A 15,247-nucleotide genomic window follows, 5' to 3' on the forward strand; every position below is an offset into this window, starting at 1 on the left:
AAAAAAAAAAACAAACAAACAAATAAAAAAAAAAAAAACATGGGGAGAGAAAGTGAAAGTAGTGTAGTTGCTGGTAGAGACTACACCAACAAAACAGAAAATGATTCTTAGTACAGTAAGAGTGAATATTTTCGCGTTTTGTGCTCGGCCGGGTAAGATTAATTCCCTGTGTTTTTAATTCTGCGGAATCAAGATTTTAACTACTGTAAGAACATATGCATGCAAAAATAATTCGTGTGCTTTTATTTTCAAGATCGCTTCCGATTGCGCAAAATGGGCCGCGAAAATTTTTTACACCACAAAAATTTCCACTTTTACAGTACTAGAGGAAGTAAATTATTTAAGAATAAAAAAAAAAAAAGCTTGTCCAAAAGTCTCAATAATAAACATTCTCATATGAAATTTTATCTAATTGCTAATCTAAAGATTCAATGAGCCCTATTGGGCATCATTGTCTACATGAATACATTAGTAGAGTGCTATAATGATAATGCCTTTTCCAAGTAATTAGAGCAACCAATATTAAAAACCACAAAGAATTAAAAAATACCAAGATGAAACCCGGTATGTGCATTTCCAGGACCTAATATAGATACATACTTGATTAAATAGCATTAAAATAATTCTTTTGGAATATATATTTGCTTAATTAAAGGAATATTGAAGCAGTTTCATTCCCAGCAGAAATTACAACACAAAGTGAAGTAAGGAAAAAAAAAAAAGAAGCGAGAAAGCGGCAGAACAAAGAAGCACTAAGTATATCATGCTATGCAAGATACAAAATGCATGCTAAAGACTTCACGCTGTATTTGAGAGAAGATTAACTGCTTTGTATCTTCACTTCAGCTTTATATAAATATATTTTTTCCTTCATAGGTCCTTTTACCTGATGACCTATAGGGTCTGCCTGTGTGTGGTCTGCCATTGAGACTTGCTACAGATTACAAGAATAAAATGATAGAATTGACATCATGCATTAATTCAATACTTTCAACATATTATCCACATATTCACAGTAACAATACTGCATTGTTTTTAACACTGTTGATTTGACTCTTTTTTTACACATTTTGTTTGTTTGTTTGTTTTTCAACAGACAAAAAAATGTGTACAGATTATGGGAGGAGAAACTATGGTGTTTCATCACACTCCTGGTTTGAGTTTGCAATGTCCATACCAAAGTATAAAAACAGACTATCTCTGATTGATTTCAAAACTGATTATTACCCGTTGAGGACGGGCTGAGTTTGCTACAACACACATTTCCTGAAGACAATTGCCTGAGTATACTCGGGACTCATCCTCAATGGGTTAAAAACTTTTAAAAATATCAAAAAAGATCATTGTTTCTGTTCTGTTTTTTTTTTTTTCTGAGGATCTGGACCCTTTTGCATATTAAAGCAATGTGTGCTTCAAGAAACCTACAGTATACAATAATTTTAAGTATTATGACAAAGTCTTTCGGACCAGAAGGTCCATTACACAATGCTGTAGTAGTCAGTTTATTTCGATTAAAATTATAAAAATGTTAAATACTTTCAAAATACCTCCTTTTTTTTCCTGCAAAAAGGTACCTAGTCTGGTACAAATGTACCACAAATACAAGAGTGTATTATATGGAACAAAAAAAACCCTTAAACAATTTCAAAAAGACATATTAGCAGAAAAACGAAATCCTTTTTTTGTGTGTAACATTTCATGCATAAATGCATGCATATTAGAACACTTCTCCAACACTGTAAGGTTTATCAGTCCAATGCACAGCAGAAATTAATCAGTTACAGTGCAACACCTACATGTACAACTTACAGTAGTTGTGTTCCTTTTTAATATTAAAACACAATGCAAAACATGTCAATAGACATCCCCTCATTAAAAAAAAAAAGAGAAGACAAAAATGTGTCAGACTTTAAAGGCTCATCAAAAAAAGAATGCAGGGCTGAAGTTTAGCAAACTACCACCATGAAATATATGAAATATCCAATCAACATTACATCTGAATAATAATAATGATAATGAAAAAAAAAATGATGAAAATAACTGCCAATCTCAAATTTTCACATTGCCAGTAGAAGTAGCGTCAAAATTGCTTAGAAAGAACTCACTAATAATGAGAGTGATGTGGAAGATAGTCCCAATTGAACATTGGGGATATTCAGTAGGCCCTAAATGCTTTTAAGAACTTTCACAAATTTCCACCATGTATTATATCCTATCAAATGTGTTCCACCACACTTACCGGCATTGTAGTCCGTATCTACCGGCCTCTCGTCGTACAACGGAGCCTTGTGGTAGGAGTCGTAGGGGTCATCAAACGGGGGCGGGGGCTCGTCGGGATGGACGTGGGTCAGCTCTGGGGCGGGCCTGGTGGGTTGGCTGGGCACGTAAGGCTGATGGATGGGCTGTGGGGCTATTAGAAGGGTGATAGACCCAAAAAAAAATCCACTTGTTGAATTTGTTAAAAGGGATAGTACAGTATTGGTGGAGATGAGAATTGGCTTTTAACTTTTTGCGAGATACCATGAAAACACTTATGAAATAGTAGACAGAGCATACCATTTTAAGAGAAATTCAAAATTTACTTGATGAAAATCGGGTTTGGAATGACTGAAACATCCAAAAACAAAGTAAAACAAAGCAATCATAATAAAATGTGGGTCCCACACTTTATTCGAATCGCCATTTTTTCGATATCTTGGCCATTTCAAAATCAATTTTCATCAAATAACTGATGAATTCCTCATGGAATTACATGCTCTTTCATATTTCACAAGAGGTTTCTCATTATCTCACCAAAAAATGTTAGAAACCTGAGATAAGGTCTCAACCAAAACTATACGATCCCCTTAAAGATAATAAAAAGTTTTGGTACCTCAAAAGTTTCCCTGAATTTCCTTGTCTTAGTTTGTGCTTCAGGTTAAAGTACGTTGTCTGTGAGACTTACTCGCCCCATTGTGCTCTCATGTCTTAGTAATCATGCAATAATGGTTTCGTACCAGAGCCGCCGCCGTACTAGTATTGTACGAAACCACTGACTGCGACCAGCAGCGTGCAGCCCATTGTACGCATAGCTACAATGTAACTGCGACCAGCAGCCCCAAACGCATAGAGTAATGGGGCTTCGCATTGTAGCATTCAGGATCATGACAGATTTAGTATCGCGGGTAAATGTCAACTTAAATCCAAAAATTTCTTCAATTTGAAGACTTACCAATTAAGTTAAGTATTGAAAACAGGCTTCGGACAACGTTTGGTTCTGCCAATAGTCCCTTTCTGTTCGAATTGATGACTGAATGTGACTTGGTCGAGAGGACCTTGGGAGAGCTACATACACTGAATACTACGGCCAGCGCATGCGCACACAAACATCTTGTCCGTTCATGGATTTGAAATTTGTGCGCATGTGATGTGTTCGTGGCGGAAGCATAAAAATAGCCGAGTTATGGCCAAAAATGTCTTTTTAAAGCCGAAACGGCGGCCATCTTGGATTTTTTACGATTTTGGCTGGGGCACCCCGGATTTCACATTTTTTTCGTTCTTTTTTTCAAAAATGGTGTCAGTAGGCACAAAGTCATCAAACTAAGGTGTGATGAGCATGTTCTGAACGTGACCTAAAATTGACCCTCTATAGCCCACCTCTAATATTAGACATTTTACTGTAAAATACGAAATTTGAGCCTCATTTGCCGTTATTTTTATTTTTTTGTCGTCCATTTGGTAGGAATGAGTACCGTGAATCGTGGGTATGACTTGTGATTCTGGTGCAAGGACAAAATGCAAAATGAGGTCGATTATTCCATTACGAACATCGTGTCTGGAATTATAATGTGATTTTTCACCGCAAAAAAGGCAACTTTTTGGAGAGGGGTATATATTTGAAGTCTACTTTCCAAATATCGGAGCAGATAATTTTCACAATTTTACCGAATTCGTAATTTTCAGGTCTCTGCGAATAGCTTTTATAATATTTTTGGAAGAAATTTCATTCTCTGAGTACTGAATTCAGAGCCACGAAAAAAAGCGTCAGGTGATACGATCAACTCTCCTACCTCCCCCCCAGCACGCTGCAGAATGAACAAAAGCCACACTTTCTCGTCAGGAACTCACCAAATTTGGCGGGGACAGAGTTGGCCCTGCCCAGCTGGTCCTTGTTCTCAACGTCACTGGCCGTCGGCGGCAGAGCGCCGTCCGGCATCGTCTTCTTGCGTGGCAGCGTGGTGAAAGTGCTGGACGTGTGGAACATGCTCTCATCCCAACCGTCCTTCTTATACTGAGGTCGCATGTCCTTGTAAGACCACAGCATGTATAGCACCTGGGGTGTGTCGGGGATGATATTGAGGTTTGTTGAAAAAATCAGAATCAACATTTTCTTCATACCATTAATTGCATTTTTCTTTATATTGTATGAATTTCAGTTACGAATTAGATTGTGTTACTTCCTTAATGAATCTGATTTTTTTTTTTTCTTTGATTATACCTTTATTGTTATGCGCAGTTGAGTATGCTTCATAGAAACTGCGCAATATAAATTCACAATTATCATTATTATTATCATTATTTTCAGGCGATTTTGATACATGGAAAAAACAAAAAAAAGAAATCTGAAACCAGATTTAAATCTACAGAATACCATGCCTACTGTGTTGAGAGAGAAAGAATGAGTGAGGAAGAGAGAGCCAGAGAGAGACAAAGAGACAGAAAAAATATCAAGGATGAATACACAAGTGAACAAGAACAGTTTTTACTTCAGGGGAGCTTCCACATTCTATGAAAAGAGGAGAACGTCAATGAAATGCTTCAATACAGAGTATAAATACATCCTTCATTTAACATCATGGTGTGCCAACAGCAGAATACAATAAAACATTTGGATGCCTGTGCTTTTAGGCATTGCTTTCCTTGTCTAATTCCTATCACTATTTCGTTCTTGGCAATGGGTAATGATTGTTGATATACATGTATGGCATTTTGGAGTTTGTCTCTACACACTATTTGCATTTCATGCCACTTCATTACTTTCCACTCATATCATCTTTTCAAAAGAGATGCATCCATTCTTCTTCTAAAACAAAAAAGAAGCTTCACAATAAAAAAGCTGTACCATAGAATTATACTTATACACATGAGATGTGTCAGACTCTTCTTCTTCTTCTTTCTTTTTATTCTGGTAAAATGTTTCTTCTAATTATCTTTTTGTTGTTATACCTTGTATGCAGCCTTGACTACAGCAGCAGGGTAAGCCCCTTTGGTCTTCGTGAGGGAAACGAGACGGTCAATTCCGGACGCACCCCTCAGTGACCTGGGAGAGGGTGGACAGGGACAGGGTCAAGATTTTTTTTAAAAGGGGGAAAGAAATTATTGAGAGACTGAAAATTATCAAGAAAATATGATGGCTGTTAAATGAGAAATTCACGGATGTCAACAGATGATCTGGAATCTGACTCCAAGCAGCTGTCGATCTTTTGATTGTGTCTAGACAGGGGCATTTTAGCTAACGGTATATAAATCAAAAGTTTGAAGAGAAAACAGCTGAAAACGTACAATGCACCTTTGGGCCTCTGTTTTGCCTGTGAGATGATGGTTTCAGACAAAATATTATTAGGGACAGAAACAGCTAAAAGAAACAATCAACAACAAGATGCTTCCATTACTAAATGAAATAAAGACTTACAGTATGGAAACTCATTTGCAATCCATTCACTGTAGTGCTGTAGAAGCTGCAATAGAACTTTTAATTCTTGCTTCACATGCATACCATTTCAAGCCATTATCTATGTTAACTTGGCAGCTCCCAAGTAAAGTCTATGCAAACTTCAGACTCTTGTACAGAATGGGATGACAATATCTTCACAATAAATCATAAGCGAAGAAATATTTTGCAGTAACATATGCGATACAATAAAAAGTAAACCCTTTTTATGACTTTACGACTAATGTAAGCACTCACTTTGCATTCTCCTGGTTCTTAGAGATGAGCTCGTGCATGGTATTGAGGATCGCCACGATGGTTTCGTTGGCGGAAGATTCTGTCGGGATTCTCCGACCGGTCCTTGACGCTGGTAGTCTTTCCACCAGGTCCTGCATGCCGTACTTGCCTGCAGTGGAAATCACAAAACAAAATAGCAAACAAACAGAGAAATTAGTAAAAAAAAAAAAAAAAAAAAAAAAAAAAAAGACTTTGTTTGATATATCAAAACAAGGTGAAGGAGTAGGCAAAACAATATATAAATATATGAAGAGTTTATTTGCAAAAACCAATAAGTCCATATTTGCCAAATGGAGATATTTGCGATTAAAGGTCAAAGAAAATAAAGAGAATAAAAAGAAATTTTTTGCTTCTTTTGACCATAACTTCAAAAATGTACCTTTATATGTAGTGACGAATATATCATTTAAAAGGTATTATTTTGTACTTTATGACAAAGATTTTACTTCAAAATCTTCAAAAATGGACTTATCGGTTTTTGCAAGAAAAATATCAGTTTTTTGCAAAAAAAAGAAAAAGAAAGAAGAAATGAGGACAAATAGCTACACAGACAAACAGCTAATAAAGAATGGAGACAAGCATTGTATGACTATTAAATGACTCCATGGACATGACACCAAACACGCAACTACAGAGACATACGTGGCATTACGTGCAACATGAAGGAATTTAAAGACAAATGGTCCTGCAACAACTATCATTCAAACAAAGACAAATTTACCCTTTTGAGGACAAATTGATTTTGCTACAACACGCATTTCCCATAGACGTTTGCCCGAGGGGGGAACTCGGGACTCGTCGTCAGTGGGTTAATACTCTCACCGATAAGCTCCTTGTTCCGCGGATCCATGGCCAGGTTTCGCAGCGCCTTAGCGACCGCGACCAGCACCCGGTCGTTCTTCATCCGCAGCAGCTCGACCAGGATGGGAAGACCTTTGACCTTCCGCATCTCCGCCCGGATGTACATCGCCCACTGGATTGTGGGTGACAAAATAGGAAAGGGATAGGTGTCAACATACTTTTGTCAATAATGCAGCAGCAAATACCTGCCAAGTTTTCTCCATTTCAAAAGGTCTAAAAACCTTGTCACCTTTAACAGAATTTGTAGTAACACAAACAAACAAAATTCTTTTGCTAGTGGTTTCTCAAACTCTGGATGCAGAATGTTGACAGTGAATGATTGTTGATATTTTCATGAATTTGTAGCTTTGCAAATATCACTCGATTCCCAAAATTTGCACCCAAAAAAAAGACACACACATTAAAAAACATGAACACTGAACCATATCTCCCACACAATATTGCCTGCTATAGTAGGATTTGGGTTGACAGTAATCAATATAGTTTTTGTGCAAAGCCTTAGTGAGAATGTCACGGATTGGCTTTGTCCTTTTCAGACGCTTCCAATCTCCTTCACTCCCTCTCTCCGTCTTACGTTCCACTCTCCGGCCGAGATGTTCTGTATCGTCCCCGCGGCAGCCTCCAGCGAGGCGGGATTGGAGCAGTCTGAGAGGACGGTCAGGTAGGGGGACACGATGGACGGTTGCCATAGCAACTCGGCTCCCTTGACGTCTTGCTTCAGGTTGGGGATGGGCATGGAGGGGTTCCAGGTTCCCGATTTCCTGCTCAGAAAAAAAAAACAGAAGAGTTTTATAAACAGAGATTAGGGTACCGACAATTCTAGGATTTCAATCTTGGAATCAATGTCAGTGATTACAACTACATGTATGTCCTTATCACATCACATAAATACATGTACATACCTGTGTTTGGTAAGGACATATGTTTGATTGTGCTATTGTCAATTATGATAATCACATACTTTTTCATGATCATTTCTATGTATATAAATGCAGTAGAGCAACTTAATGAGACAAAACTGGAATTAAATTGAACTGCATGAATTGAATAACAGTGTACTATTTAAAAGAAGAATATTTAATTTGTACGTAGGACTGGTCATAACTTCCAAACATACAACAGCTATATAAAAACACTAAGGACATTGTTGGTATCAGCATAGCAACACGGGCTTGAAAATGTGCAAACACAGTCAGCAGTATTTTGAATAATGAGTAAAATGGGCACAATGTACAATTGTGGGACAAGAAGTAAACAGACACAAACCTTGACATTCTCCATGTTTATGTCTGTGTTAGTGTCAGTGTCAGTGTCTGTACAGGTGTCAGTATGCCTGTATCTGCATCCATTTCTACTGCATGCCTATGTCAGCACCCGTGTCTGCATAAATGGCAGTGTCTACAATGTACATCTGTGTCAGTGTCAGTGTCTTTGTTTGTGTCCAAGCTCTGTCTGTGTCTGTATCTACGTGTACAATGTATGTCTGTGTCAATGTTTTTTGCCAGCATTTGCATCAGTGTCTGTGTCAGTGTCAGTATCTGTGTCAGAGCCTTTGCCAATGCGTCTGTGTCAGTGTCAGTGTCTGTGTCAGTGCCGTTGCCAGTGTAAGTGTCTGTGTCAGTGTCAGTGGTAGTGGTAGTGTCTGTGCCTGTCTGTGTCAGTGTAAGTGTCTGTGTTTGTGTCGGTGTTTACACAGTGTCAGTGTCAGTGTCAGTGATAGTGTCTGTGCCAGTGTCAGTGTCAGTGCCTGTGTCTGTGTCTGTGCATATATACACAAAACTCACCCTGCTGTTCCATTCACTGTTGTGGCCTGAGCATCTTTCTTTTTACTTCCCCCAAAACATATGAGAGAACCACTCTGTGGTGAACCTGTGTAGAAGGAAGAAAAATACTGGTTTAAACAAAGGGAGGAAAACAACTACAAACGATTCAAACAAAACAAGTAACAAACAAGCAGATAGATAAATATGAGAACATCTCTAAACAAACAAGTGAACAAACAAAAGCAGCATTTGGAATTATGGTATGCCACACCACGCTAACTATATTTGTCAGTCACTGCTATTAAAACTGTTATGGTCAATTGTACAGTAACATGCTCCTTTCTATGAGGCCATGTGCAACACAGTAAAAATTTCAGAGAATCAGACTTCATTGTTTTGTTTTGCTTTTCTTCCGACATCTGACTTGGCACTGTCAACCATTACAAAACAATTCCTACCGATGATTACAAAATATATTGTCGCTGGGGTGACAAGACCTTGTTTCTGCAATTTTGGTGAAAATGACTTTTTTGGATTAATGGTCAATTATGGGTAAAGTGATGTCCTGTCCAAATCCCAACCATCTTACTCCAAAAATGAAGCCACCACGGCATGTCAAAGGAAACGCTATACCATTCGCTTAATAATAGTGCTTTGGCCGCCATGTTTTTCGGCTCTCCTGAACATTTGACATTTTGTAGATACGAGGTCTTGTCGCCCCAGCAACACTATACATCAATAGTTCAACCCAGCATAAATACATGAATTACATACTGCTACAATGTATCGTCTTTCTCATATTTTTCACGCCAACAGAGAGTGGTGGAAAAGAAGAAATGAGATACACAAAAACAAAAGACAACAAAAACAAGAGTGAGAAGAGATGGAAATGAAACATGAATGAATGGAAAAAGGATAAAATCAGCCCTAAATGTAATTTTGGCTACAGAAGATGTCATGACAAATAATTTTGGCGACAGGAGATGCTTAAGTGAATTTTACGCTTACAAACTCCAGAGCACAGAAATACAAAAGTACCTACTGTTATTCACGTTTTCCATTTGAAGAGAATTTACACGGAAAAAAGGAAAATTATGAGTCCCGCCTGTGGCAACAAACAGAAGTTAAAAACAGATGCAAAAAAAAAAAAAAAAAAAAATTGAAGAATTGATCAGCTAGTCTCGTTTCCAGGCACTCCTCACCTTTCTTTTGCTGAGATGGATGGTCTGCGTTGACGGACGTCTGGCGGAGCGGCACGGCGTCGGGATGGTTGGCCTCGTTGGCGATGCGGAACGTCAGATTCCGCAGGATACACAGCGTGTTCTCCATCACCTGGGAAACAAAAACGTCAAACATCAGACCTTTAACCACAATCTTTTGTGTTATGGGTGGTATCTTTTTTTTTGTAATCAAAATTGTTATTCTTGAGAATATCCCAGAAATGAAACAACTTTAAAATAGACCATTACGGAATTCCACTTTGTGCATGAGCAGAAAAAGGTCACTTAATTCACTGAGATAAGCATCTGTGATATGATGATTATTGATGTGATCCTTGTCTAAATAGTGTTTGCTAGCACATCCACCAGACAGTAAGCCTCAGCTGATATTTGGCAATATCAAAAGGAAAGGGTTGCTATTGCATTCAATATAAAACAATGAAGTGGATGCCTGCTAAAATATCAACTAATGGATTATTCTGGTCACCTGGGCCCCATTTCACAAAAGATGTTAGGATGGCAACTCTTGCTTGAATGGCAACTCCCAATAGCAACAGCCAATCAGGAAGCTGGATTCTTGTCATTACTATGACAATTGTCATTCCAGCAAGAGTTGCTATCCTATCAACTTTTATGAAATGGGGCTAAGGTCTAACGCAATTTCATTCTTTGTTTGAACACAAATTCCATGAAGTGCTATGTGGCGCAAGCTTATGCAACATGCTACTTGAAAGTGAAAGTGAGTTAAGTGCCTAACCAACCGAGAAAAAAGAAAGGTCATTTGTACCAATGTGTACAAGAGCTAATTACAAACTGGCTTATATTCTATGTTTCTGGCTGTATTTCCTCAAAGAGAAATGAGTGCAAAAAATAGATATAAGAGAAACAAACAATACTTCCTGTCCCCCTCCCCCCCAATACATTATATAGATGATGACTGGCGGGGGAGGGAACATACTGAATGTTCCACCCGAAGGATTTGAAATGCTATTGAGGGACTTATAGCCTCCCGAAATAGCATTTCAAACCCCGAGGGTGGAACGTTTGGTACATGTTCCCGACAACAAAAGGCATCATCTGTTATGTTACATTATGGGTTAGTCAAATGATACGTCAACATCAACCACCAGCACAACGCACTCGATCGCTCACTCGTGCAGAGCCAAATTTACTGTGCGCGCCGTCCTATAGGCCTTCTGTCATTTGTTACGTGAAAACGTTTTCCCATGGGAGAACATTCGCCCATGGGCGAACATAACAAATGTTTCTCCATCACGTGACTGCGTTTAGCCAATCAATGACCGGTATTTGACTCACCCATTTAATATAAAGCAATGATCCCTGTTTAACAAATGTGTCAAATAAAGAGCTAAATGCAACGATATAGGAAGAAAAGGAAGCTTTTGAAGAGCAGTATTCACTGTGAGCTTAACCTCACCTTGCCGTCGAGGTCGTTGGAGTGGATACCAGACTTGACGAGATGGAGAAGGGTGTCCACCATTCCCTCACACTCCCGCATCCTCCGCCTTGCCTCCAGGCCGGCTGAACTGATGTTCCTGTACAAAGGACAAGGAGTGAGGGTTGATACCGGCAGAGATGCAAACATATCCCTTCCTATTAGCCCTTTCTGTACCAGGGACATTGGACAGTGTGTACAATGCTATGGGGTTTTCTGTGCCAAACAGTACTCAAAGCATACAAAGGGCTTATAGAGATTCCAAAGTCAAATCAGAGGGAGATAATTGTGTGTCACATACTGTATACGCCGAATATTTAGCGAGGTTTTTATTTTCGCAGGTCGGGTGCTCATCGTGAAATTAAAGATATGCGAAAATATTGACTCTGATCACTAAGTGAATGTGACGTACGCATGTACATTTCTCCGTTCAGTACAAGACTCCACGATTGCGAATTTAACCACTCGCGAAATTGTAGGGAATTCCCGACTCACAAAAATTTAGACTCGCGAAATATATGCCGTATACAGTTTATCTCCAAAGATCACCAAAACTTTCCTAAATCAGGGAGATAATCTTTCATGTGACTCTCTCACACACAGGATCTCCATTTTATGACCTATCCGAGGGACAGCCTGTTTCACCTCTACTAGAGGGGATGGAATGATTACACACAACATTGCTCAGCAAGACGCACTGTGATCTGAATCCTCGCTCAAAACTCCATGCATCTGATAATAATCTTGCTAGACAGATACACCAGTGACTGGGCCACCTGGCCTCCCCGATTTGTAGATTTCCTGCCTTACCTGAGGCAGCCGGTGGCGTTGATCAGGGTCTTCGACCACGGCGTCCCCTCGTCCTTGAATGGACTGTTCCCGCTGGGCTTCCAGCCAGACTCCGGTATAAGAATGTAACTCAGCAGGACCACGAGGGCGTCCTCCATGATGCTCTTCTTCAAGGGCTGGAAAGAGGTCACATGTCAAAGTACATTCAAATTGTTTGAGGAGCACAGCATTCTGAAAATGATCGATGTACGCAAATGAATTTGAATGAACGAGTGCAGCATGATCACGTGACTATATCATTCTAAATTGAATGAACAAATAATGAAATGGTGCTTGTCTTTACAAATTTCAGCTGAAAAAGTGTTAATTAGAATGAAGTTAAAGGTAATTTGAATGCTCCAAAATAAATCTCAATGAAGAAATCATAAAATAGAAATACCGAACATGTCATCTATGTTATTACACATTAGATGTCTATCAGACAAATACAAGCAATAACAACCAAAAAAACCAAAAAACTTAGATGGTTTATAGACACCCAAAGATTGAATACTAGCAAGTACTGATCCATTCTCTAAAGAAGACTACTCAAATTTCTATCAACTTTGACAAACAAAGCAGGATATCATGATAACAACTGAGAGCAATTCAGTGAAATCAGTAGACTAGAAATTATTGCATGCAACTTTCACAATCACTTTATTTATGTTTTTCTTCTTAAAGACCCTATAAAGACCTCTCAAGGCATGAGAAACTTAAAAGGTCTTTAAAGGTAGGGAATCCCATTTGCATGCCATAAATGAAGAGTTGTATAAATACAGCGGTATGTTGAAGAGAGTATCATTCTTATGATATTGAAAGTGGAAGGTAACATTTAGTACATTTTTATTGACCGTTAGATTTTGAATTGAATTTTTTTCGGGGCTCACCGTAAATTCCAGTACATTACTAGGCTACCTTTGCAGACCCATGCACTGCATGTGTGTCCATCATGTATATTTTGTGAAGAAAGTTCATCAAAACTTACAAACATTTCTATACACATTCTTGCCACACACTCTATATGTTATTACATCAGCTCTTATACTTTTAGATTTGTGTTTATAGATAAAAAAATACAGAAGACTGCAACAAAAAGGCTTAAGTGTGGCTGACACACAGAACTACTGAGTAGTTGATTTTTGTACATTATTCAAATTGTAGATAACTGTTGACTTCAAAATTTCTAAGCAGTGGCCTAAACAAGTCCCCTGAGGTTCATATTTAATGTTTTGCTGCATTTTGGGAGTTCTGTAAAAGGTATCCCCTACCTTTAAAGATCGGTTTCGAAGTTGACCCCAGTAGCACTAAGACTGCCACTATCACCAGCTTAAAACCTTTGTACATTGTACATTGTACATTGTACATAATCTTAATGACATTTTGAGGTGGTCTTCTCAAAGGGGTTATTACAGCTGTAGATGGTAATCCATGCACTTGGTGTTTGATCCCGGTATGACACACCTATTACATCACACCCAGAAGACTGGTGTATTTGACTCACCTCTGAGGAGCTGAGATTCCAAAGTGTCCCAGCTGCCAGCTCTTTGGTCTGATAGAAGAAGAAGAGGTAGGGGAGGTGATATGACCAAATTAATGAATCACAAATCAGGGAAATATAGCGAAACCTCAGTAAAACAAGGTCTGATATAGTAAAATAGTTGCTTTAACAGGGCTAATTTTCCTGGTCCAATTTCTTTCATCCATTGAAGACTAGTACTCGAGTATACTCAAGCAGGTGTCTAGGAAATGCGTGTTAATGTCAAATCAGCCAATCCTTAACAGGTTAATATTGCTTTCGTGTTATCCCTGATATAACGCAATATCGAATATGATGAGGTAATTTCAGTAGTCCAAAGCAGGAGGTTCAACTCATTATTGGGGTGGGGGTGGGGGGGGGGAGAATGTGGGGAATGCTCTCAGGGAATTAATAAAAGGAACAGACAGTCATCATTATTACATTGTATATTGTATCTGTTGGAACTCGGCCATCAACTCACAGGTAAATCATGACTTAGCAGTGGTTGCTTTTCTTCACCTACTATTATGGAAACTTGGAGCCCTCATTTCTTTACCAAGATTATCAATCCAGTTCTATCCTTGCTATCAAACTGCATCGCTTTGGAAATTCCTCTCACTTAAAAAAAAAAAAAAAAAAAAAGGCTGGTAATGACGTTTTTCGCCAAAGCTTGGAGACCTTTGAACTTTGAACTTCAAATTTGAAGGATACCAATAACAGGCAAATAAACAATTGAGCACCTGAATATAAGAACGACCCAAGTCCAAATTTGGCTATCGCGTTTGAAAGCCATTTACGAAGTCATGCAAATACAGATAATCATTCAAGTGACTGTTTTATATTCAAATTTGAATTAATAACATCATAATAACCGAGAACACTTACGGGAGTAGGAAATGTTTTATTAATTTCTATTTTTCCTAAATTTTCTCTAATGGACTTGGGTCGTTCTTACATTCATGTATTCAATTATACGGACAGACAGCCCAAAGTTAAATGCATCTTGCTCCATCGGAAGGTGGAAGGGGGAGGGGGAATACTAACCCCCCAGCAAAACAGTAGGCAAGATTAATAAACAAGGTAAAACAAAATTGTACGTCTATGTCCAGCAGTGAACCGAAAAAGACGGGGACAAAGATACTTGAAGCTGACTCACCTCTGGGTCATCTGATGTCCGGATCAGCCTGGCCAGCGCCGGTATGCCCCCATTTCCTTTGATCTTCACCTTGTTCTCTTCATGCATTTTACCGAAGCTGAGATTCCTCAGCGAGCCGCATGCCGACCGGTGGATCTCCGGAAGCGGGTTGCCTAGCAACCCCACCAGAGGCTGGATACCACCATATTCCCTGTGAAAGAGGAGTGGAAGACAATGAGACAATTTCTTACATTATTTTTCATAACATAATGTATGCAAATATATACATATCTTTTCTTGAAACACATACAAAGTTATCAATATTCCTCTACCAGCACAACGCCGCATTCACCTCCTCTTGATTTCTATAATCGAAAATTTAAATGAAGGAAGCAATTTTGTGAAAATAAATATATATTCACAAGCCCTGTTGACTACATTTTCCATGAAACTATTCAACCTCAATCATCACTGCTTGT

General features: G+C 38.7%; 1 protein-coding gene across 1 annotated transcript in view; it reads right to left on the reverse strand.

Moving 5' to 3' along the window:
• The window catches only part of LOC140246887 (uncharacterized), a 57,553-nt gene that overhangs the window by 6,765 nt on the left and 35,541 nt on the right, over nt 1-15,247 (reverse strand). The window contains exons 12-23 of the mRNA XM_072326211.1: nt 14,790-14,979; nt 13,619-13,666; nt 12,097-12,251; nt 11,269-11,386; nt 9,813-9,942; nt 8,632-8,716; nt 7,422-7,608; nt 6,809-6,959; nt 5,948-6,095; nt 5,206-5,299; nt 4,108-4,312; nt 2,240-2,410 (exon numbers count right to left, since the gene is read on the reverse strand). Coding sequence (XP_072182312.1) covers nt 2,240-2,410; nt 4,108-4,312; nt 5,206-5,299; nt 5,948-6,095; nt 6,809-6,959; nt 7,422-7,608; nt 8,632-8,716; nt 9,813-9,942; nt 11,269-11,386; nt 12,097-12,251; nt 13,619-13,666; nt 14,790-14,979 — 1,682 coding nt within the window. The remainder of the gene's footprint in view (nt 1-2,239; nt 2,411-4,107; nt 4,313-5,205; nt 5,300-5,947; nt 6,096-6,808; nt 6,960-7,421; nt 7,609-8,631; nt 8,717-9,812; nt 9,943-11,268; nt 11,387-12,096; nt 12,252-13,618; nt 13,667-14,789; nt 14,980-15,247) is intronic.

The sequence above is a fragment of the Diadema setosum genome, chromosome 3 (assembly GCF_964275005.1).
Source record: "Diadema setosum chromosome 3, eeDiaSeto1, whole genome shotgun sequence".
NCBI classification, from domain to species: domain Eukaryota; kingdom Metazoa; phylum Echinodermata; class Echinoidea; order Diadematoida; family Diadematidae; genus Diadema; species Diadema setosum.